General features: G+C 46.6%; 1 protein-coding gene across 3 annotated transcripts; it reads left to right on the top strand.

Annotated features, from left to right (window-relative positions):
- Window positions 1–1,183: 1,183 nt before the first annotated feature.
- Window positions 1,184–16,243, top strand: Atp23 (ATP23 metallopeptidase and ATP synthase assembly factor homolog). Of its 3 annotated transcripts, none has more exons than XM_032913396.1 (6): window positions 1,184–1,453; window positions 3,356–3,401; window positions 4,125–4,206; window positions 9,930–10,067; window positions 11,671–11,754; window positions 15,796–16,243. In XM_032913396.1, exons 1-6 carry the CDS (start codon window positions 1,267–1,269, stop codon window positions 15,997–15,999), a joined length of 741 nt encoding a protein of 246 aa, XP_032769287.1. In that variant the 5' UTR covers window positions 1,184–1,266; the 3' UTR covers window positions 16,000–16,243. The 3 variants fall into 3 exon arrangements, with proteins under 3 accessions (XP_032769287.1, XP_032769302.1, XP_032769295.1); XM_032913411.1 differs by lacking the exon at window positions 1,184–1,453 and adding an exon at window positions 2,086–2,222; XM_032913404.1 differs by lacking the exon at window positions 1,184–1,453 and adding an exon at window positions 2,745–2,935.
- The last annotated feature ends 8,120 nt before the right edge of the window (window positions 16,244–24,363 follow it).

Here is a 24,363-nt window from a genome sequence, read left to right as displayed (position 1 = left end):
TGGGCAAACTCCAAACTCTGCATCTCCACGTCTGCTATCATAGTGGTCCCATGTAACCCAGCCTGGCGTTGACCTTGCAGGCACATTTTGCCACTGTCTGCTTACATGGCCCTGGGCATAGAACTCAGCCCTTCATGCATATCATGTGAACACTCTCAACTGAGTCACACCCTCAGCCTTCTATAGCTGGATAAGTCTGTTTTGCTGAGCTCGCCTCTATCTGGATATTAGGGTTGATATTATTTTGCAGGGTTGTAGTGAGGATGGGAAATAATGCACATAAGTGGAGCTCAATAAAAATATTTTTTTTGGCTTATAGCTTTATTAGTCTGTAAGTGCAGGCACTCATATTTGTATAATATTTCAAACAAGTGAACGTCCGCTGCTTCCCAATCAACTCATGATTATCGAGCACCGTGACTCCCAAGGGCTGTTCACAAGGCATTGCACGCCTATCTTTCTCAGACGTTTTTCCTACATAAAACATATGCCGTGGTTCAACTTCAGAAAATGTCTCATTTGTCCTTGTTTTCTCAGACTCTACCATCCTGCCTGGCGCATGGCAGCAGTTGTTCAGCAGTGTGAACTGAGATGAATAATTTAGTGAGGAAGGAACAAACAAACAAACACACACACACACACACACACACACACACGCATACACACTAAAGTTTGTCATGAGTGCACTAACACAGACAAAGTGCCTTGAACTGCAGATCAGACAACAATAATTTTGAGTCAGCGTGCTGGTAATGCCCTGGGGAATACACTTAATCTGTACTCTGATTATGGGAACTGAGGAAAAGGCCTTCGAGTCAGATGTCACAGAGTGAGTTGAGGTATATATACGTATATGCTGTAGAAGTGAGGTGTGTATCATATTACAAGTTATTTCTGGAGCAAGAGTAGGGTTGATGAATGGGTCCCGAGGAGCCACATTTTGATGAGACCAATCAGTCGTTATTGTTTCCAAACGTTTCTGAAAACACTGCCTTTAATTCTGAGTGGGTAGCGGGAATGAGAGAAACAGCAGGTGAGGGAGTGAGAGGACCATGGCTGAGGTGCGGAAGGGAACTTCATGGCCAGCATTGGCCGGCCACGAAGCACCGCCCACCACACCCCGCCCACCACCACGCCCACCCAAAAGCCCGCCCCGAACTGCTAGTCGGGTCTTCGGCTCGAGGTCCTCCGATCGGTCTGCGGGCGGCGGAAGCGGCTACCCCGCGTCGGCCAGGGCGAGCGGGCTGGAGGAGGCTTGCGGGCCGCATGGCGGGAGCTCCGGGAGGCGGCGAGCCAGGCCCTGCAGCAGGCGAGCCGCTGCTGCAGCGATCCGACTCAGGCCAGGGCTCGTCCGAGCCACCGGCTCAGGGGAAGTCCCAGCAGGGCTTCCTTTCCAGTCTCTTCACCCGGGATCAGAGTTGTCCGCTCATGCTCCTGAAGACCCTGGAGACGAGTAGGAACCGCGACCTGGAGGCTGGGGTCGGGGTGACACTGGACCCGGGGGCGAGGAAGGGCCTGGACCCCACAGATCCCGGGCTGCACTGCAGCCCCAGGGCTGCGTGGGCGGGAGGGGGCGTGGGCTCCCGCCCCACTCGGGCTAGTGAAGGCCCAGGCTGGAAGTCTGCCCTTCTGGGTCACACTCACTAATTTCTTATGTAAGTTATGCAGCTGCACGGGCTGTAGGATGCTGGTGAGAAAGCTGGAAAGAACTCTTCATTAATAAGGCAGTTTTACTTCTACCTGTGCACCCCTTCCCTGGGGCGGGGAATTCTTTAACCTTCATTCACTGCAGTAGTGACAGGGGAGAAAGCTAGAACAGAAACGTTTGAAAACCCTCGTTTCGGGGACTGGAGAGATGGCTCAGTGGTTAAGAGCACTGACTGCTCTTCCAGAGGTCCTGAGTTCAAATCCCAGCAACCACATGGTGGCTCACAACCATCTGTAATGGGATCTGATGCCCTCTTCTGGTGTGTCTGAAGACAGCTACAGTACACTTATATAGAATAAAGAAAAAAGGAAAAAAAAAAAAAAAAAAAAAAAAGGAAAACCCTCGTGTTTATGCACCTACCTACGGAGGCCCATGACATCTAAGAGGTTTATTACTGTTGCGGGTCAGGCAGCCACACTGGTTCCCACTGAGCAATTTCTCTCCAGTCCAGGGACACTGCCTTGCTTTTCTGCATCAGCATAGATTGCCTGTGTACTTCAGATTTATTAGGAAAGTAAGATTTAAATATATTTGTCCCAAATAATAGTTACTATTTTATAGCAGAATCGGTCATAATTGAATAGTCAACTGATAAAAGATTTTACTGTCTTTTTTTTTTTTTAAGGTTTTTTTTTATTTACTTTATTTTTGTGTGTGATTGTTTTGCCTGCATGTATGTCTGCGCACTGTCTGCTTTCCTGGCTTCCAGGACTGTGAGCTACTCTGTGGGTGCTGGGAACTCAACCTGGGTCCTCTGCAAGAGCAACACATGCTACTAACCCCTGAGCTGTCTTTTTAGTGCTCTCTTGCTCCTCCTCCTCTCTCTCCTCTCCTCTCCTCTCCTCTCTCTCCTCTCCTCTCCTCTCTCCTCTCCTCTCCTCTCCTCTCCTCTCCTCTCCTCTCCTCTTCCCTCTCTCCTCCCTCCCTCCTTCCCTCCCTCCCTCTTTCCTCCTCCCTCCCTCCCCTTCCCTCCCTCCCTCCCCCTCCCTCCCTCCCCTTCCCCCAGAGGTGAGGACTGAACCCTTGTGCTTTCTAGGCAAGGCCCCACCACTGGGCCCAGTCCCTGAGCCGCCTGTCTTCTTTCTTATTAGCACAGACTCACACATTTCTGCCTGCCAACCCTCACTGAAGAGCTTTGGTTGGCAGGTCCCATTGGAATGTGGTAGTTAGAGTGAGGCAAGATGTCACGACAGAGAACAGTGAAAGCGCTGCCTGCCTCCAATCCAGGTCCGTGCTGGTTTGTTTTTCTGACCATGGCCCAGGATGCCCTGGTCCCCTAACATGAGCTGTAATGCGAAGTGTTTAGTCATTTAAGCAAAAGCAACCTTTGACATGAAGATACTTGTGGGGAGCATTTTAGTGTCTGTTTTTATGTTCTATTTCATCAGGACTTGATTTTTTTTTCTTTTTTTCTTTTTTTCGGAGCTGAGGACTGAACCCAGGGCCTTGCACTTGCTAGGCAAGCGCTCTACCACTGAGCTAAATCCCCAGCCTTCAGGACTTGATCTAATTGGCATTAATTTACATGTTTTATTCATCATTTTAGAAACTGGTTTAAGATGGTGTTTGCGAGTTATTTTTCGATGCCTGTTTGGATGCTTTAATTGCTGCTACATTTTCTAATGGGCATAATTAATGTCTTTGTAGATCCGTATGTCAAGCTTCTACTTGATGCTATGAAACATTCAGGTTGGTAAGTAAATCTTTTTTTTAAAAGCCACCGTTGTGCTGGAGAGATGGCTCAGTGGTTAAGAGCACTGACTGCTCTTCCAGAGGTCCTGAGTTCAATTCCCAGCAACCACATGGTGGCTCACAACCATCTGTAATGGGATCTGATGCCCTCTTCTGGTGTCTGAAGAGAGTGTCGTTGTACCCACATACATAAGATAGATAAGTAAATCTTAAAAAAAAGTCACTGTCTATTCTGTACCTCCCCACCCCCTGCTCTGAACTAATTAATGGTAGAGCTTTTATACTTGGGATTTCTCACTTGGGACCACAACCTTTCTCTGTCAACCGTGGCAGGCTTAGTAAGGGCACTATTCAGTCTCTCTTGTAAGTAATTACCAAACTTGGCCTCTCCAGCCCTCCAGCGTAGGGCATTGTGGCTAACCTTAGAATGGACTAATAGGAGGCTTCCAGATGTTAACTCAGGATTAGAGGAAGTGACTTCTGATATCTACTCTTACCACTATGGCCCAAGGTCGGAACTCTGTCATCTTTCCAGTGTGGTCCCAGTCAGGTGGATCCGATGGAATCCGAGGCAGTACGGACTCTGCAGACCATACTGCCTCAGACTCTCCTTTGTCTAGAGATGAGACAGCTGAGTCCTGACCATGTGAGACGGTGAGAGAGCTGTGCCTTGTGGTCCTGGGTGTTCTGGCGGGGGCTGCTCACGTCTCTCTGTGCTTTCCAGTGCCGTGAACAGGGGAAGGCACTTTTCCTGCGAAGTCTGTGATGGCAACGTCAGCGGAGGCTTTGATGCGTCCACGTCTCAGGTGCGTTTCTTTGCTGGGTCGTTCCCTTCCCTTTTCTCCCTTCTGATACGCGCCCGACACAGTCCACATGCCACGCATCCTATCCTGCAGTCCTTGCGTAGGACTTTTAAAGCAAGGTCGGTCGTGGTCCTTGCTCTTAAGGAGTGCTGCTGCTCTGAAGGAGGCGAACCATGAACTCCAATGGTTAGGAGTGTGAGGCAGGCTGGAGTGTTGTGCTGTGGTAACTGTCTGTTCCTGTAAACTGAGAAGTTGAACTTGTATGGAGACAAGAGTAACTTTGGCTCATGGCGTCAGTCCATGGTCATGTGACCCTGTTGCCTTTGTGGTGTGCATCGTGGGGCAGCTATATATACTGACAACAGCCCCCTCATACACAACGATTTAACTTCCCTCCACTGGGCACTGGGCCCCACTTACGTAGTGCCACAGGCTAACGGGTCCTTTGGGGCAGGAGAGAGGGGTTCAGAGCACCGCCTGCTTTCCCATAGGATAAGGTTCCCTATACACACGTGACAGCTCACAACCATCAGAAAGTCCATCACCCGCTTCTGGCCCCTGCAGGCGTGCTTGTGGTACCCAGACACACATGCAGACAAAACACACTTAGACACAAAGGAAAAAAAAAAGAGGAACTAATTCTTTAACTCCTAGGCTGATGGAAGGTAGTCAGTCAGGGTCCAAACTGTGGCATGTGGTTACCACAACAGGACGGTGACGCGCTGATTGACAGCTAATACTCAGTTAAAATATGCAAAGCCTCTGCAAAGAGAAGGCAAATGCTGTTAACCGAAACTGTAGGAAACCACAGGTCTGTTGAGGAGTAACATGCTACGTAGTTTAGCCGGAGGGCAGGGACACCACGTGGGAAACTGTGACTGACATTTGCAAACAGATGTGAGCCGTGTGGTCGCCACTGTGAATGCTGGGGTAAGAGGTAAGACCACGTGAGGTAACTTTTGCCTGGAGGGAGTGGGATTATTTCTTCCTGTTGTCGATAATGACCACATCTATCTTTTAGCCTGGTGATGAGAATTAAACTAGTTATCTGTGCTAAAGTTGTTCGTAATGGTGCCTCACCCGCTCGTGAGTGTTCAGCTTTGTTATTAGTTTTCAGTCACTGGAGGGTTTTGCCAGTATTGGAGGTGGCAGGCGGATTAGGTGCCATGGCAAAGGTAGCTGAGAGTGTTGTAGGTAACCTTTCCAGTTTGAGTATAGCGTCAATGCTGAACCCCACCTACTGCTTTCTGCTGGATAATTTGATACATATTTGGTTATTCGTAACTCTCTGCAATAATTATGGGCCAGCACTGTGGATTTTACAGTGAGACTGGAGTTGGAATCCTAGTCCCTCTGCTTGGGAAGGTTATGTTTTCTTACTCGTAGTTTCCTCTCTGGTAGGTTGCCGTCACAGCACCGATAGCTTTCTCTTGATAAGGTTGCCCACTCCCCTGCAGCGGTTAAGGAGAGCGAGGGTTTTGGGAGCTGGGGCTGTGGCTCACTTGGTCGAAGCCTTACCTAGCTTCTTACATGGGTCTTCCATGGACCCCTGAACTCAGCCCCTAACCCTGCATAATCCCTGCTTGGTGGCACATATCCCAGTACTCAGGAGGTGGGGCTAAGGATCAGAAGTTCAAGGCCACCCTCAGCTACATCGAGAGCTCGAGGCCAGCTGGGCTGGAGAACCCGCCTCAGGAACAAAAGCAGAGCGAACATTTGGAATTCCCAGCTCTCAGCAGTGTTAAGTGCAGTCCAGCCCTAGTCCATCCTGTTTTACATTGCAGTTTTTATCATGAAGTCTTCCATTTATCCAGGAAATTAGGAAGCCTATGAGTAAGTACACTTTGAGTAACAGGGAAGCCTCTGTGCGCGTGGCTGCCACCCAGATCTGAGGAGTCAAGCACTCTCAGGACCTCAGATAACCGTGTGGTCATCTTTTTTTTTTTTTTTTAAATATCTATTTATTATGTATACATCATGTAGCTTTCTGCCTGCATGTGCGCCTACAGGCCAGAAGAGGGCATCAGACCTCATTACAGATGGTTGTGAGCCACCATGTGGTTGCTGGGAATCTCTCCAGCCCTCTCTGGTTTTCTAAATTTCACTTAAATACTGTTCCTCTGCATTGCCATTAGAGCTCACCCTATCTGATTCTGTTTCCAACCTTGTAATTGGGCGAGATAGTGCTGCAGGTATTCTTGATCCTTCAGTCCTGCTGATCTTTGCAGTGTCTCCGAGATGCAAGTCTGAGGAGAACCACAGGGTCATAGTGTACTCAGAACGGTGGCTCAGGACCGCAGGGTCATAGCATATGCAGAACGGTGGCTCAGGACCGCAGGGTCTTTAGCGTGCGTGGAATGGTGGCTTAGAGCCTCACTGTTCCGAGGTTTCGTTCTCTTCCACCCGTAAGTGTTGACGTCCCACAGACCTTCTTTTCTCTCCTCCGTGTTCTGCCGAGGGAATCTTGTTTCTCTTTGAGTTCTGTTTTGAATGTTCTGCCTGTGTCTTCAAATGCTTGCTTCCACTTTCACTTGGATTGTCTTAAAGATACCTTAGACCAGGGCTGGAGAGATGGCTCAGCGGTTAAGAGCACTGACTGCTCTTCCAGAGGTCCTGAGTTCAATTCCCAGCAACCACATAGTGGCTCACAACCATCTGTAATGGGATCTGATGCCCTCTTCTGGTGTGTCTGAAGACAGCCACAGTGTGTGTGTGTGTGTATATATATATATATATATATATATATATATATATATATATATATATAAAATAGGTAAGAAAATCTTAAAAATTAAAAAAAAAATGTAGTCCATGGATTCTGCAGTATACCTCAGACCCTGTTTGCCCAAGTTCACCTTGGTGATTCTTTACCCAATCTGGGTTTTAGTTTTTTCACCTTCCGTCCTCTTTTCTTTCAGGGTGTTTTTTGTTTGTTTGTTTGTTTTGGTGTAGCCCAGGCTGGTCTCCGTGTAGCTCAGGCTAGGTGAGACAGTGTACCCCTGATCCATGTTCTGGGATCACATGAATGACCCACCACACTCAGCTTAACATCTCAGTAGACATTTCTACCATTTAGTGTAGGCATTTGTAGAATACTTCTGGTTCCTTCCTTATTTCTGATTCAAACATTTTCAAATTAACTTCTAAATTATTCTTTAGCTCCTACCATTCTTGCCTGCAAGTGCTATCTTCTGCTTCTTGCCTAGAATACCATGTTGGCTAGGGTTAGGGCTCGGGTCATGGTTATAGTTAGGGTTAGGGCCAGGGTCAGGGTCAGGGTCACAGTTAGGATTAGTGTTAGGGTCACAGGCTTAGGGTCAGGGTCATGGGTCATGGTCACAGTTAGGATTAGGGTCAGGGTTAGAGGGGTCAGGGTTAGAATTAGTGTTAGGGTCACAGTTAGGGTTAGGGTTAGGGTTATGGTCACAGTCAGGGTCAGGGTTAGGATTAGGATTAAGGTCATAGTCAGGGTCAGGATAGTCAGGGTCAGGGTTAGGCTCAGGGATAGAGGGGTTAGAAGGTTAGAGTTTGAGGGTTAGGGTTAGGGTTTGGGTTAGGTTTAGGGTTAGGGTTAGGGTTAGGGTTAGGGTTAGGTTAGGGTTTGGGTTAGGGTTAGGGGATTAGTGTTAGGGTTTGGGGGTTAGGGTTAGGGGGTTAGGGTTTGGGTTAGGGTTTGGGGGTTAGGGTTAGGGTTTGGGTTAGGTTTAGGGTCAGGGTCAGGTCAGGGTTAGCTGTAGGGCCTCTATCTAGTTTCTCTGAATGCATTTATTCTTTTATTTTACTTTTAAGGGTAAACACAAAGCATGCCTCTGTTTCAGTGTTCCCCTTGGAACACCCTTAGAATACAAGGGTCTGTGTGGCGCGGCCTCCGCCATGTCCCCTGGCTCAGGTCTTCTGACCCACTCCACTTCTGCCCTTGGTCCAGCTTTCAGCTTCTCACACGACCTCTTCCTCCAGCCCCCTTCTCCTTTGCACATGCTGTTCCCCCTCCCTCCTCTTTGTTTAAATAGGTCAGATCCTGTTTTCTTCTATATATGAGGTGAGTACACACCAGACACAGCAAAGAGGGCTTAGGATCCCATTACAGGTGATTGTGAAACCCCATGTGGTTGCTGGGAATTGAACTCAGGACCTCTGGAAGAGCGCTGAGTGCTCTTAACCGCTGAGCTATCTCCAGCCCCTAAGTCTGGATTTAAATAAATTGTTTTTTTGAGATTAGAGTCTAATTACATCATTTCTCCTTTTCTTTCCTCCCCGAAAACTGTCTTAGGTACCTCCCTTCCCCACTGTCTTTCAAATTTAACTTTTCATATTTATCTGCACAGTTGTTTTGATAGTAGATCTGTGCTTCATGTATGTGTCTGTTACCCACAGAAGCCAGAAGGGGGCGTCAGATCCCTTGGAACTGCAGTTACAGATGGTTGTGAGCTGTCTCATGAGTGCTGGAATTAAACTCAGGTCCTGGAGAACAGCCAGTGTCCTTAACCACTGAGCCATCGCCCCAGCACTATTTCCTTATTTTTGAGACAGATTCTGTAGCTCAGGCTGGCCTGAACTCACCATATAGTTGAGGATGACCAGTAATTTCTGGTTCTGCTTCTGTGTCCCTAGTGGTCTGCCATGTCTGGCACTGGTACTGGGTGACAGAGCCCAGGGCCTGGTGCTTGCTCGGTAAGCACTCTCCCAAGAGAGCCGCATCCCCCACCCGGCCTGCAGGTCTGAGTTGAACATTCCTGCTAGAGAGGCCTGTGTTCTCCAGATCAAGCGTGATGTTCCTGTACTTGCCCAGGACTACCATGCATGTGTTAATCACTTGGATGAATATTTATTCATTCCTGTCTGATAGATTGCAAGCCAATTATTAGGTCTTAATGAATGTTAGTTGGGCAAGTTAATGTTGAAAGCGACTGCACCTCCCGATGTCAGGCGTAGTAACACAGCTGTCATGGTTAGGACCCTCCTGCTTCCTTGTTCTCATAGGGCCCTGCCCTAGCGAGCCACTGGCTTGCACTCTCCTTTCTGACATCTGCTGGGGGGGGGGGTGGGAAGGTGGGGGTTGGGGAGGTGGGGGTGGGGGGCATTCCTGGAACTTTCCCTCACTCTAACTGGGGGACTGGTGTTCACTTGCTGCTTGTTCTGAAACCTGCAGAGAAGCTCTTTGCATAGTCCCAGTGGTTCCCTGACCACAATATCTCCTTCTTATAGCTGAGGGAACTGAGGCAACAGAGAGGCTAAGAAACTTGCTTGGGGACCTGGAGAAATTACTCCAGGACACTTAGTCCTCTTTCAGGAGACCAGAGTTCACATTAGAGCTCTAGAGTCTCTTCTGGTCTCTGTGGCCACCCACACTCATGTCTGTATTACTCCCTAACAGTTGAAAAAAAAAATATATATGGAAAACTGCCAGCTTGCTAGGTTAGCAGGGCCCTGAACAGTGCTTTAAATATGTCTGTCTCTTTCCAAAGCCCATTCGTAGAACCGCAGTGCTGCGGCATCCAAGGCAAACTGATGTGGTCAGCTTTGGGGGTGCAGCATATGAACGGGTTCTTAACTGGACTGCAGGCATGGCCTCCTGAGGAGAGGTCACCAGAAGTGGGGCTTGAGGGGATGTGAGGGAGAGATTGAGTGAGGCTCCCAGCAGGTGGCCGTGCAGGAGAGAAATGGGATCTAGAAAAGGAGCTGGTTTCAGAAATGAGGGAGACTTTCCCTACTTTGGTGTTTCCTAGATTGTTTTGTGCGAGAACAATATCCGAAATCAGGCACACATGGGCAGGGTTGTCACCCACGAGCTCATTCACGCGTTCGACCATTGCCGGGCCCACGTCCACTGGTTCACCAATGTCCACCACCTGGCGTGCTCGGAGGTGAGTTTAGACATTTCTTTTTCCCAAAACACTGAGGTGTTTATTCAGCTGCAACTTATTCAAGCATATTCCTTTCTTTGCTCTTGTCACTTTAGCATGGTCTCTTTGTAGAATTGCTATAAATGTTATATTCAAGGCCTAATAGTAGCATTGACTCATTTAAATCATAATAAAATCATAGTGAATACTTTTCCTGGGGTACACTTGAGAGCTAAATGCAATGCTTGGATGGGTTTTTTTGTTTTTTCTTTTTTAAAAATGACTGATTTGTATGGTTTTGGGATTTGAAACCGAGGGACCCGTGCATGCTTTTCAGACATTTCCAACTGAACTGTATTCCCAGCCTTGGATTTGCTTTTGCAAAACTGGGGTAGAGCTGAGAGCCTATGCATGCTGGGTAGAGTCCACCACTGTTCCATCCCCAGCCCTTCTGGTTCTCCTTCACTCTCAACAAGAGCCCGCTGAGGACCACAGTTATCCTTGTCTTCCGTGTGTGCAAAGTGAGACACTAGTTTGGATTCTAGTTACTGGCAGAACTGGGCCTGCCCGGCTTCCTACTGGGCTGTTTGCTTCATACTCAGAGTCACTGTTTGCCCTGGCGTAAAACATTTAGCCTCAGGAGCACAATATTAAACAGGTATTTATCATTAATGATTTTGGGTTGCTCTCAGAAGTCTGCACACTCCTAGCGGGACATATGTATTTAGTGCTTGAATTTCATTACTTGAGGATCTCATTATAATGAGGGCCTGAGGAATTAGCGAATCTCAGGCATGTAGTTTATAATGTAGGCTGTTTTCTCCTTCCCTTGAAGTCAGTATGTGCCCCCACTGCTTCTAACTAAAACTCATTATTTGGAGAGTAGACAAAATCTGAGTTTTTAAGCAGGTCTCTCTCTAGTGGTATTGGCTAACGTGTGTTAAATGCTTCGAGCTCCACAGAGGAATGCACCCATGTCAGTGTGGAGGCAACAAGGAGCAGACATTCTCTTGACAGTGAACTACAAAACTGTGGCTAAATGCTGTGCCATATATGGGGGCAGTCCCAGAACTTAAAAAAAAAAAAAAAGAAACCTGTTAACGTCATAAATCAGAAGATCTGGGCTAACTTCAGTAGATTGGTCTGCGTCATTTGAGCTTTGCATGATGTAACGTCCTACACACAGTCTGAGGGGCCTGCGGAGACTCATGGCTGAGGCTTGAGTGGCCGAGGGCTGTGGCCAGGATCACATGGTAGTTTGTTTGGAAGGATTGCTTTCTTGAAGTCCTTTGGTAATTTCTAGGACTGTATCCTCTAGAGATCATGAATTTTAACCAGGAGGTCCAACTCTGACCCTGTGTTCCAGGAGGAATTGTTACTGCCCATGAGGCTACAGGTGAGGTTTAGAAAGTCCCCTGCCCCAGTGCCCCAATTTGTACAGCACACTCCTGGGGTTGTGCTCTTGCTAGCAGATATTTAAGGATATTATTTAGAGGAAAGTGTCAGATACACCGGAGTCAGAAATACACGGTGATTTTCTATTCTTTCGCAGTTTTAGATGTTGGCTGGTGTGGAGAGACTGAGAGCCTCTTTGCTTCTCACTTGCCCTCTGTGTTTGTGACAGATCCGAGCCGCGAGCCTCAGTGGGGACTGCTCACTGGTGAACGAGCTTCTCAGGCTGCGTTTTGGATTAAAACAACACCATCAGGTAAACATGGCCCTGGGATCACCTAACCCCAGTGTTGTGAGCAGAGGAAAGGAAGTACACGCAGTACCAACAGACACCCATGCTGATGGAGATTACGTCATGGTCATGGGCAGTCGTGGGACTGCCTGAGAGGAGAGCTGCGTATGTGAGTGTGCCAGGTTCATGCATGGTGCCTGTGAGGTCCGAAGAATACACTGGACCTCCCAGGAAGCGGAGTTACGTGTGGTTGTGAACTTCCACGTGGGTGCTGGGAACCAAACCTGGGTCCTCTGCCAGAACAGGGAGTGCCCTTAACTGCTGAGCCCCACCTCTGGGATACTTTTAAGTGGGGAGAGATAGAGAATCCAAGTGAAATCATAGCCTGCCTTCCGTATGTCCTAATAGTCCTGTGGGTGTATATCTATATGTACACCCACACATGCACCCGCGCACGCGCGCGCGCGCGCGCACACACACACACACACACACACACACACAATCGACCCCTTGATAACTTGACACACAATACTTTAAGACATAATCTTTCTTTTTTTTTTTTTTTTTGGTTCAACCCCAGATCACAGATTAATGAATAAGAAAACATATGACAGACTATTACAAAGTCGCATAGTCTTTACCCATTCAGACACTTTAAAAGTTCGGTCTTTGGCCGGGCAGTGGTGGCTACGCTTTCAGTCCCAGCATTCAAGAGGTAGGAGCAGTCAGATCTCTGAGTTTGAGGCCAGTTGGTCTACAGAGCGAGTTCCAGGACAGCCAGGTCTATATGGAGAAACCCCGTCTTGGAGAAACCCCAAGCTTAAAGGCCCTTGAAAAACAAAAAAAAAAAAACAAAACCAAAAAAGTTTAGTCTCTGTAAAAATTCAGTCTCTTTTAAAAATTCAGTCTTTCAACTGTGGGCTCCAATAAAATGAAAAAATAAATACTTTGTTACTTCAAGAGGGAAGAAACAGGGCACAGTCATGATTAGACAAAGCCCCAACAGTGTAAATAACTCAGTGTCCAATGTCCGGGGTTCAGTCACCATCTTCTGACCTCCTCCAGAGGGCCCGAGTCACGTCTCCAGCTCTGTCCTCGCAGCACACACAGCTCGTCTTCTAGGCTCCGCAGGCTCCCCTCCATTGCTGCTGCTCTTCTTAGGGGTTGTCCTGTGGTCCTGGCATCTCCAAAATGCTGGGTCTTCTACTGGTCTTGGGACGCACTTTCACAGGAACCAGCCTTGGGCTGTCTTCATGTCAGAGTCTCAGCTTTCTCCATAACCCCTCAGTCCTGGGGATTCCGCTGCCTCTGAGGCTGCACCTTCACAAGTGACCTCTCCTGGCCTCTCCCGGTGCCGCTCCTCGGCTGCTCTTCATGACCCCTTCTTGTCCTCAGAACCAGTTCCACCTGGGAGACTCTTACACATGACCGAGTCTGGCTGCCAGCACAAGGTAGAACCTTGCCACCTCTGCACACAGCTGACTGGGGAAACACTTCACCTCAGTGCTTCTGGTCTCTTGTTCTGCCCCCCCGACCGGAACCACAGAATCTTAAATCTTAAAGTAGCAAATGGCCCTGATCGAGTCTTTAAACTTCCCCCTGAAACGTCACATGCCAGGCCTCTCTCTTCTGCACAGCTCTCAACACTCTTATCTTTAGGCTCCCACAGAGCCTCCCACTGAGGTCTCAACACTCAATGGCTTTTCTTGTCCAAAGTTCCAAAGCCTTTCCACAGCCTTCCCCATAAAAACATGGTCCGGTCTGAAACAGCTATACCTCACTATTCTGGTATGGATTTGCTTTAGCTTGGATGATTATTGATGATGAAACACCGTGACCAAAAGGCAAGTTGGGGAGGAGAGGGATTACTTGGCTTATACTTTGATATCTGTAGTCCATCACTGAAGGAAGCCAGGACAGATAACCTGGAGGCCGGAGCTGATGCAGAGGCTTTTTACCACAGGGTTTCTCCGTGTAGCCTGGAACTTGCTGTGTAGACCAGGCTGGCCTCAAACTCAGCAAGATCTGCTGCCTCTGCCTCCCATGTGCTGGGATTAAAGGTGCGTGCCACCACCGCCTGGCAAGGACCAGTAAATCCCGATTGTGGTCTGTCATTGGGTCTTGTGCAGCTCTGACATCTGTATTTCAGGGAGGGGGAACAGGGTCTCGCTGTGTATCTTGGGTTGTCCCATTGCGTGTGAGCATTTCCAGCTTGAGTGACGAGGTGGAGGTAAAACTAGGAAAGCAGAATATTGATGACTAGCATAAAAAATCAGTTTATTTTTTATTTGTTCCTTTTTTGATACTAGGTCTTGTGTTGCTGGTTTCCTTCTCCTGGGCTCAGACCCTGCCTGCCTCAGCCTGGAGTTGGTGGGAATAGAGGAATGTTTCCACACAGGCCTAGATTTTTACTTTTGTTTTTGAGACAGTCTTGACATGTAGCTGGGGTGGCCTGGATTTGGTCCTCATGCCTCCGGAGCGTTGCCTGAGCCACCATGCCTGCTTTTGACAATCTTTAGTGGACGGATCACGTACCATTCTTTTGAATTTTAGTTTGGAGAAGAGATGATATTCTTTTGGTTATTATCTTAGTTAGGGTTTTACTGCTGTCAACAGACACCATGACCAAGGCAACTCTTATTAGGACAACATTTAGTTGGGGCTGGCTTACAGGTTCAGAGGGTCAGTTCATTATCATCAAGATGGGAGCATGCAGTGTCCAGGCAGATGAGGGGCTGGAGGAACTGAGAGTCCCACCTCTTGTTCCTAAGGCAGCTAGAAGTCTGGCTTCCAGGCAGGTAGGACAAGGGTCTTGAAGTCCAAGCCCACAGTGACACACTTCCTCCAACAAGGCCACACCTGGTCCAACAAGGCCACACCTCCAAAGAGTGCTGCCCCTTGGGCCTAGTCTATTCAAACCACCACAATTATCTATAATGGTCTTTCTTTTGAGTTTTAGTTTGGAGAAGAGAGAAAAAAGTATTTTAAAAGGTCTCTAGGAATTGGAATGTCAGGGCCTTACACATCTTAAAACATGGAAGTTTGAGAATCAACAGATTGAAGATATTAGACAAGTTATTCTCATAGTAAAACTGAGACCTATGAAAGATTATGTTTAGTTTCTGTCTAAAACCAGAGGCACCTTTTTTTTTTTTTTTTCTCTCCCTCCCTCAGAGGCACCTTTTAAGTTTGGGTGTCTGTCTGAATAGTTTCCTGTTGCCTCAGGATAAACAGTTAATCTATCAGCAGTCTGCTGAAAAGTTATGAAAGAGGCATGGAATTGAAGTGCATTTTATTTTATTTTTTTTAAAGTTAGGTTTTATTTTTAGTTACCTGTATGTGTGGCTGTGTGTGGGTGTGTGCACGTGAGTGTTGGTGCCTTTGGAGGCCAGAAGAGGGCCTCAGATCCCGGAGCTGGAGTTATAGGTGTCTGTGAGCTGCCCACCATGGCTGTTGGGGATTAAACTCGGGTCCTTTGAAACAGCAAGCATCTCTCTTAACCACTGAGCCATCTCTCCAGCCCCTTGAAATGTGTTTTAATTTTAATTCAGCAAGATCAATCAGGACCTTGTCTATGGACTTCTTGTGATTTCGCAAAGTGGGAATTCATGTTTGGCAGACAATGCCTGGTGGTCAGAGGAAGGTATTGTTTTTATTCCTGAGAAAATAATAAACGGGGGTCTTATTTACATCTAAATAGTTTTAGAGTGACTGACATGTTCCAAGGTTAGAGAATTATATTTGTTAATTTTATTTTACTTTTTAGAATGGCAGAAATTAATAAAAGAACAGGAGGAGAAGTGATATGACGTATTTTATTTTACATGCCTTAGTGTTTTGATGGCACGTTTGTCTGTGTGAGAGTGTCAGATTCCCTGGGCCTGGAGTTACAGACTGTTGTGTGGGTGCTGAGAATTGAACCTAGGTCCACTAGTAGGGGAACTCCTAACTGATGAGCCCTCCAGCCCTGGAGAAATTAATCTTATTTTGGTTTAGGTAACATATAGTGGTATCCTATGATTAAGTTTCACACAACGTTAAAACCGTGTGCTTTCCTTCTCTTAGACTTGTGTGCGAGACAGAGCTGTTCTGTCTATCTTGGCGGTCCGGAACATCAGCAGAGAAGAGGCCCAGAAGGCCGTGGATGAAGTCTTCCAGGCCTGTTTCAATGACCGAGAACCCTTTGGCAGGATCCCGCATAACAAGACATATGCCAGATACGCTCACAGGGACTTTCAGAACCGCGGTCGCTACTACTCGAACATATGAGGACAGTGGTTGTCTGTCAGGATCTTGAGGAATGAAGTTCTTCAACACAGAATGTATAGAATATAAACGATCAGTTAGGCTCTGCATAAAATGCAGAACGTGCCGATTTTAGTGTTTGCCTACAAAAAAATGAAATAACCGTGGTAAAAGGAACTCCTTAAACCACAAGGGGGAAATGGGATCTTTATAGCTAACCATTTAGTAAACAAGGAAAATAAATGGCATTTTTGTATTTTCTACAGGGTACTTATTTTTGGCCCTTTTGTTCTCTTACGAGATTGTTTTAAAATTTGGTTGTGACCTCTGTGAAGCCTGCACTGTGTGATGGAGGGTGGTCGATATTAGTATTTACAGACAATGAGACGATTGGGTCGTAGGGACATTCGTCGAGATTTTGTCAGGGTCAAAAATACAAAGAGTGGAAGTCAGGAGTAATTCACTCAAAGGTCAAGGTCATTGTCTGTCCATGCGTGTATGTGTGTGGACAGGTCAATACTTATTTTCCTTTTAGGTTTTATTTGTTTTTATTTTATGCATATGCATGTTCTGCCTGTATGTGTGTCTGTGTATCATGTGTTTGCCTGGTGCCTGGAGAGGCCAGAACCAGGCCTTGGATCTGTTAGACCTGGAGTCGGAGATAGTTGTGAGCCACTGTGTGGGTGCTGGGATTCTATTCAGGTCCTTTGAAAGAGCAGCCAGTGCTCTTAACTGCTGAGCCATCTCTCCAGTCCTCCGTATTAAATTCTTTTAAACCGAAGAACTACATTCAATCTATAATGCAATTTAGTTTAATTTTTATGTGTTTATAAGACTTTACTCATATAATTTTAACATACTTTGTCAGTACACATACCTGAGTTTTACATTCAGAGAATATTCTAGACAGTGTGGTAGTATGTCTGTAATCCTAGCATGTGGGAGGCGGAGGCAGGAGGATGGGGAATACAGGCCAGTGCTGGCTAGAGAGCGAGTTTGAGGTTAGCCTGGCCTATGTGAGACTTTGTCTCAAAGGGGAAAAGGAGACCTTGTCCTGTCGCCTGCACCTCCTGATTGACTGCACCTCCTTGCTGGCTGCACTTCCGCTGCAGACAACACTTGGATTAAGTCCAGACAAGATGTGTGGGCATGTCTGAGTAGACAATACATATGTTGCATTCTTTTCAACTTAAATGGAAACTCTACAGTCAAACTTTTACTAGTGTGTATTTGTGTGTACAAAGTAATGGGCTTTAAAGTGATACTTTTATTCAGTTATCTATTGTGTGGTGTCAGTATTCACCCTTGTAACTCTCCTGGCCCCTTCTCAGTTTTCCATTTCTCCTCTTACGTGCCCCCCCACTGTCTCTGTCTCTGTCTCTGTCTCTGTCTCTCTGTCTGTCTTCCCCCAACTCCCTCCCCCCCACATACTCTTTCGGTTCCAGATTTCAGCGAAGACGCATTCATCATGAATCTGACTTACTTTGCTTTACACATTTCTCTCTAGCGTCTGTTTCCCAGCAGATGACAGGTTTCATCCTGATTGTCTCCCTGACCTGTCTATTCTGCACCTGCACCACATCTTCCTTATCCCTTTTCCAATGATGACCCTGGCTGCTCCCTAACAGGTTGTCATGAGCACTGCTGCAGTAGTCATGCGTGCCATGTGCAGATCTGTCGGGCATGCATATGCCCAGGCTTTGAGCAAAAGAAACCAGTTTCATCTGGTTTCCATAGAGGCTGCACTGGTGCAAACGTCTACCAGTGTCTAAGGGACTGCACCACCTTGGGCTTCCTCGGAATTTACTTAAAGATGTATTTTAAGTTGGGTGCAGATGCCTGTGTGCTGGTGTGCACATGAGTGCAACAGGTACCTGTGGGGACCACAAGAGGGCGTCAGACCCCCCTGGAGCTGGAGTTACAGATGGTGGGAACTGCCTGGCATGCAAGCTGAGAACCAAATTCAGGTCTTCTGTAAGGTCTGTGAATATCTGTAACACCTCAGCCGGGTCTCCAGCCTGTTTTTTTTTTTTTTTTTTTCAGATTTAAACATTGTTTTTTGCCTGTATGCATGTATGCATGCATGTGTGTATGTATGCATATCACATGCATGCTTTTTAAAAATTGTACTTTTATGGTTTCATGTTTCTTAAAATAGGACACATTTGTATATGTAATACAATGTTTCCATGTCTGGGAGGAAATTACTTTGGTTACTTTTGGTTGGGGGAGGCTATTTCTCTTCATGTGATTTCCAGATGAACTTTAACATTATCTTTGTCTTCCTTTCTTCTTTTTTTTTAAGTTTTATTTACTTATTTTATTTACACGAGTATACTGTTGCTGTCTTCAATGTAACAGAAGAGGGCCTCAAATCCCTAAAGGTAATGAGCCACCATGTGGTTGCTGGGAATTGAGCTCAGGACTTCTGGAAGAGCAGTCAGTGCTCTTAACCACTGAGCCATCTCTCCAGCCCCTCATGGTAAGTTTCCTAACTGACATCTTTATGTGCTTACCCTCCCTGATGAGTTCTCTCTAATTCTCTCTAATCCCTCCATATACTAATGGGGCAAACACAGTCTGAATTTACAATGGGTGGCACAAGACATTTTCGTCATCCCAGAATCCTTTGTTTCTTAGCTTGTTTCTTCCTCTCCACCATGCAGGAACCCTTTGCTCTGATTTATTTCAGATTAATTTTAACCATACTAGAATTTCACATACACGGAATCATCACATATGCTCTCTCCCTTCTCCCTCCCTCCTTCCGTCCCTCTTCCCTTCCTCCTTCCTTCTCTCCCTCCCTCCCTCCCCTCTTTCTCTTGGATAGGTTGTCCTGGAACTCACAACGCCAGCTACCTCTGCTTCCTGAGGGCTAGCACTGAGCCTGCAAGCCACCCCCGCAGTATGCCCTCTCTTAGTATCAGGTGCCTTCTACTTAAATGTCTGTGCATCTTAATCTTGCTTCCTGTACCGGTAACTCCCTTTTCTTGCAGAGAGAATTGGGTGATATAAATAGATCACGACTCGTTTGTACTTCTATGTGTAGCTATTGGCTTGTTCCTAGTAATCGGGTGTTGTAAACACACCTCATGAATACATGAGGGAGGTATTTTAGCTCACACTGTCCATTATGGTGGGAGAGTTAGGTCGGCAGGAGCTTGATGGAGATGGCCACCGTTCTGCTCACCTTTTCTAGCTATTCATTGCAGAATCCCAGCTAGGGAATGGAGCCACCCAATATGGGCAAGTCTTCCCTGTAGCTGGACGTTTGCTACATTGTGGGTTCTTCTTTCTTCCACTTGTCTCCACCTGTTTTCTTCTACTCTTTCAACCTCCTAACACTAGATAGGAGAGAAAAAAGGATAGAAGGGAAAATCTATTATTTTTGTCATTTTCTGCTGATTGGGGGCAGCATTGTGTTCTTTGGGGCAAGTTTGATCTTTACCATCAGAAGATCTAATTTCTTGTTTCTTTTTTGTGCATGACTACTTAACAGACCACTTCACAAAACACAACCAACAGCAACCAACCACCAATCCAGCAACAACCTCTCAGGACCCTAGCATTTATCTATCCTCTGAAGAGTCCCCAGGATCACAAAGGTCACATGCTTTCGGCTGGTAAAATCCCACCCCTGCCAGAGCATGAGGCAAATCACAGTCACCTGCTGTAGACAGTGTAACAGCCCCACATCCCGCACCTGGGATTAAAGTGAAAACACATTCTTATAATCTTTCTGTGTTTTTCAAAGAAACCAAAATTCTCACTACACTTCCGACTTCAATTAAGGTGATTGAGTTGGTTATCCATGGCATGCCCAGAGATCTCTCTCCCAGGTGATTCTAGGTTTTCACAAGTTGGCAGCTAACATTGGTCTCTCTTGTCATAGGAGCCTCTGCAGAGCTGCCTGGGGGTTGCACAAAAAAACACCTCAAGCTCTCCAGTGATGTAGGGATTTTCTGGTAACCCCCACGTTACAGGCCGCCCTATCTTATACTATTACCCTGCGCCCCAGGCCCTCAGTCTCAATAGATGTGGAACACCTAAGCCACACCCAAACCATGGCACTGATGGCTGGGATGTGGCTGGTTTGGAGCAAGAATGAAATTTTATTTAATTTTAATTATGTGTTTATTAGGGGTTGGGGAGAAGGCTGAGAAGTTAAGAGAACTGGCTGCTCTTCCGGAGGTCCTGATCTCAGATCCCAGCACCCACATGGTAGCTTGCAACCTTCTGTCGTGAGATCTGACGTCCTCTTCTGGCCTGCAGATGGAGCGCTCATACCTGTAAAAAGAAATAAATTACAAAATATATGTTTCTTAGCTACGTAGTGGGGTAGTCATCCTACTTGGCATCCAGACGCCAGTCTTGGAATTACAGATGGAGCTCTATCAATTTATGGCTAAGAGGTGAAATGTAAGAACAAAGAGAAGGGGGTTGGGGATTTAGCTCAGTGGTAGAGCGCTTGCCTAGGAGGCGCAAGTCCCTGGGTTCGGTCCTCAGCTCCGAAAAAAAGAACCCCCCCCCCAAAAAAAAGAACAAAGAGAAGATGGTTGTATATGACAGTGTGTCTGAGGAGGAACAATTGGAAAGAGGCCCCAAATGAGTGACATTCTGTGGGTTCCAAGAAGAGAGGTATGGGTTGATTGCATTAATTATCACTGGCTGATTCATTCAGATGACAACTTAAAAATAGGCCTTTGACACTCACAGTGCTTATGTGCTCTGAGGAAGCCTTGAGACTGGGAGGTGACCACTGCGGCTAGCACACGGGGTAATGGGTGGGGCGGGGAGGGGGCGGAGCTTGACTCCAGTTTCTCCTTTGGTAATACCAATAAACGAAATGAGTTCTTAAGGTGAGAAATATTGCAATATCAATTCTTCTGAGTACTTCTGGGGATTTGAAGTGTGATGTGACATGTGCCGCTTTCGGAAACTCACTCCTCCGAAACGTTATGGGAAGGCGTTGGAATCTTCACGACGCTTACGTCCTTATTAAAATGTTAACGCGTGAGTCAAATTGACGGGTTTTGAACCCGAAAGATCAAATAGTTCATTTAATCGTATTAACCAAATTGGTTTTAAACCAGCGGAATTATTTGCTGCGCTTAAGAAGTCATTATTCTCCAACCGAGTGGATAAATGGGTCACCTTGGGATTTGCAGCTGGAGTTTTCCTTTGTAACAGTGCACTGGGAACGGAGTCGTTTGTCCCAAAGAGACTCTCTCAGCAAAGGTTCACCAGACCTGTCTTGATTAATTTCTCAAAACCACACGAGGAGATTTGCCAATTACAATTTCCAGGGTTGATTTGATCAGCCTCACACCGTTGCACGGTCTGCAGAAGTGGCTCCTTGGAGCTCTGACTGATCGAAATGGTTAAGAATCGCCTGGTGGAAATGATCTGCGACTTGAGCTTCTGTGGTTTAGATGGCCGCCATCTTTGAGGTTCTGGGCGTAGAATGCTCTCACTCAAATCTGGCAGCATTTCCGGAGCAGGTGGGGAGCAGGCACTAAGTCCTTTTCTGCTGTCTGGAGGCAGAGTGACAGACAGACATCAAAGCAACTGCAGTCAGCACAGAGAACTCCCGAAGAACTATCAAGGTTTTTTTCTTTTTCTTCCCATTTCTGCAGCAGCTATGACATTACGACAGTAATGTAGTTGTGATCTGCAATTTCAGTACATACAGATGTTATATTACTCTATATTATAGCAAATTACCTCTCTCTCTCTCTCTCTCTCTCTCTCTCTCTCTCTCTCTCTCTCTCTCTCTCTCTTTCTCTCTCTCTCAGGCTCCCCCCCCTTCCCCGCCCCAGGCTCTTACTGTCTAAGCGGAACCCTTGGCCCTTAGCATTAACATCAGCTAGCAGCTGGTTAGAAATACTAAAGCTACTAAGTCAGTGTGCTTCGATTCACACACAGACATCGAAGTTGAGAAGTACTCCTTGAAGGACCTTGGCAGCCCTAAGAGAGTGGAGTCCTTTCCTGCTGCATATACTCCCCACCCCACCCCCACCCCCAATATTCACTTTAGAGCACAGAATACTTTGAGCTTCTGGACTCAGGGATCGTACGTAAGGATTGGTCAACAGATGGTGTTAGCATTGGGTCTACGCTCCACCTACGCTCTGTTACCTGGCAACAGGTATGCTCCGCCCCACAGTTACCTGGCAACAGTCAGGTATACCAGGCTCACTACAAAAGGAGCCGTTTGCTCCTCCTGCTTGCCCCTCCGGCACGCTTTTGCTCTTACCTTCCTGCTCCTGCTCAATCCTCTCATCCCTTTGCCCGGCCCCAACCACGTGCTCAGGGACGGCCTCTTACTTATCTATATTCTCTCTCTCTCTCTCTCTCTCTCTCTCTCTCTCTCTCTCTCTCTCTCTCTCTGCCTTTCTCTGCCTCTACTACCCTCTTGACTCCCCTCCCCATGCCCGAAATAAACTCTATTCTATACTATACCATTGTGTGGCTGGTCCCTCAGGGGGAAGGGATGTCTCAGCATGGGCCTGCAGAGGCCCTCCCTTTCCTGACACCTCACCACACCTCTACCAAACATATCTCCTTTTCTCTTTATCTTTTTATAAACACTTCAGATGGGGGCTGGTCATCCTGGTGTTTTAAGGCTCCCACACGTGATTCAGGGGGTTTCAGGACTGAGGGTTCTACATCCTGTGGGTTCTCCTCCTTCCAAATGTGCCACCCCTTTTTAAACTATTATAGGGGTTTAGTACAATCTCTTTGCTGAACAAAGAAACTAGAGAGTTCTTTTCATTTCGTCATTAAGTAACTTTAGGAACAAGTTTCGTAAACTTTAGTCTCATGTCTGGCTGATCCTCCTCATTCAGGTTTTTTTTTTTTTTTTTTTGGTTCTTTTTTTCGGAGCTGGGGACCGAACCCAGCAGTTTTTACTCTTAGATCTGACGTTAAAGATGTGAGGGGGTAAACAGAAAACAAAGGGAGAGAGGTTTGGTTTTTATTCTTTATTAAGACGAGCTACTGCTCTGATCAGCATGAAACAGTTTTAACTGTGAGGTTCAGAGGTCACAGGAGAATAGAGGTAAGCTTATCAGACAAAGCAGAGAAAAACCGGTAAAATACGGAATTTACATAAACAACGAGTACCCTTTTTATTCAATGATTTGGTGTTTTATCAGATGGAGAGGCTCTACTCTATTGCAGGTTGAACTGAACTGTGTAGCCTGGGTTGTTCTCAAACTTGGAATCCTGCTGCCTCATTGTCCCAAGTAGCTGGACACGTACCGCCGAACCTGGATTAACTTATTATTATTTTTAAAGACAGGTCTCTCCACGTAGCCCTGACTATCCCGGAACTCCTTATGTAGATCAAGTTTGTCTGGAATTCCCAGAGGTCCACCTGCCTCTGTCTCTGAGTGCTGGGATTAAAGATGTGTGCAGTCAGGGCTGGCAACTTTGTATTCTTTTTTTTTTTTTTTTTTTTTTTTTTTCGGAGCTGGGGACCGAACCCAGGGCCTTGTGCTTAGTAGGCAAGTGCTCTACCACTGAGCCAAATCCCCAACCCCACAACAGTGACTTTAATCCCAGCTCACTGCACGACATCCACAGGAATCACTGTCTCTCCTCTGTTCCTTTGGCTAGGATGACCAGAGCTCTTTTGGAAGCCATTTCTATTTCTTAAAGACCAGCTCAGTCACACAGATTTGTACACAGCACGCATGCGCACCACCCGCGCCGAGTGCGCACCGTTCCCTACCTTTATAAACAAAGATTTACTTAATTTACTTCATGTATGAGTACACTGTCGGTGTCTTCAGACACACCAGAAGAGGGTACCAGGTCCCTTTACAGATGGTTGTGAGCCACCATGTGGTTGCTGAACTCAGGACGTCTGGAAGAGCAGTCAGTGCTCTTAACCGCTGAGCCATCTCTCCAGCCCTTGCCCCCAACTTCCTATTTTTAATAATAATCTGTACTTATTGTAACCAGGTTCTATAAAAACACACGGGGCATGTTTGTAAACATTGAACCTGGAAATCTTGAGAAATAAATCACGGAAAAATGAAGACTAAAAAGTCTATGTAATGATTAAAATTCGAACCTTATATGATGTGCCATCAGGATACCCACATAAAATGCCTTCGATGGGACACTTTATTTATTTTGAAGGGGCAGGATCACAGTCATACATGACCTCAGCTGTATCCTCAAAGTCAGAAACATCTCAGGCCCATCCTTCCCTCACCATCTCCCAAGCTGCTAGGATTATAGGCATGGGCCATTATACCCAGTCAGGGCATTTTATCATTTAAAGAATAGTATATATGCCATGATCTCAACCCAGCAAGAAATCTGAGTACTTTTGTCGACGAAATCTCTCTGAGATGAGGGTGAAACTCAAAGAAAGTT

This window comes from Rattus rattus, chromosome 1, assembly GCF_011064425.1.
Source record: "Rattus rattus isolate New Zealand chromosome 1, Rrattus_CSIRO_v1, whole genome shotgun sequence".
In the NCBI taxonomy this organism is placed as follows: Eukaryota; Metazoa; Chordata; class Mammalia; order Rodentia; family Muridae; genus Rattus; species Rattus rattus.
The sequence above is the reverse complement of the archived record's forward strand: the minus strand, read 5'-3'. Positions and strand labels throughout refer to the sequence as shown.

Coding starts and splice junctions, on each gene's coding strand:
- Atp23 (XM_032913396.1), top strand. CDS start 1,267: ATGGCGGGAGCTCCGGGAGGCGGCGAGCCAGGCCCTGCAGCAGGCGAG. Junction 1,454..3,355: donor CCTGAAGACCCTGGAGACGA/GTAGGAACCGCG, acceptor ATGTCTTTGTAG/ATCCGTATGTCAAGCTTCTA. Junction 4,207..9,929: donor TTGATGCGTCCACGTCTCAG/GTGCGTTTCTTT, acceptor GGTGTTTCCTAG/ATTGTTTTGTGCGAGAACAA.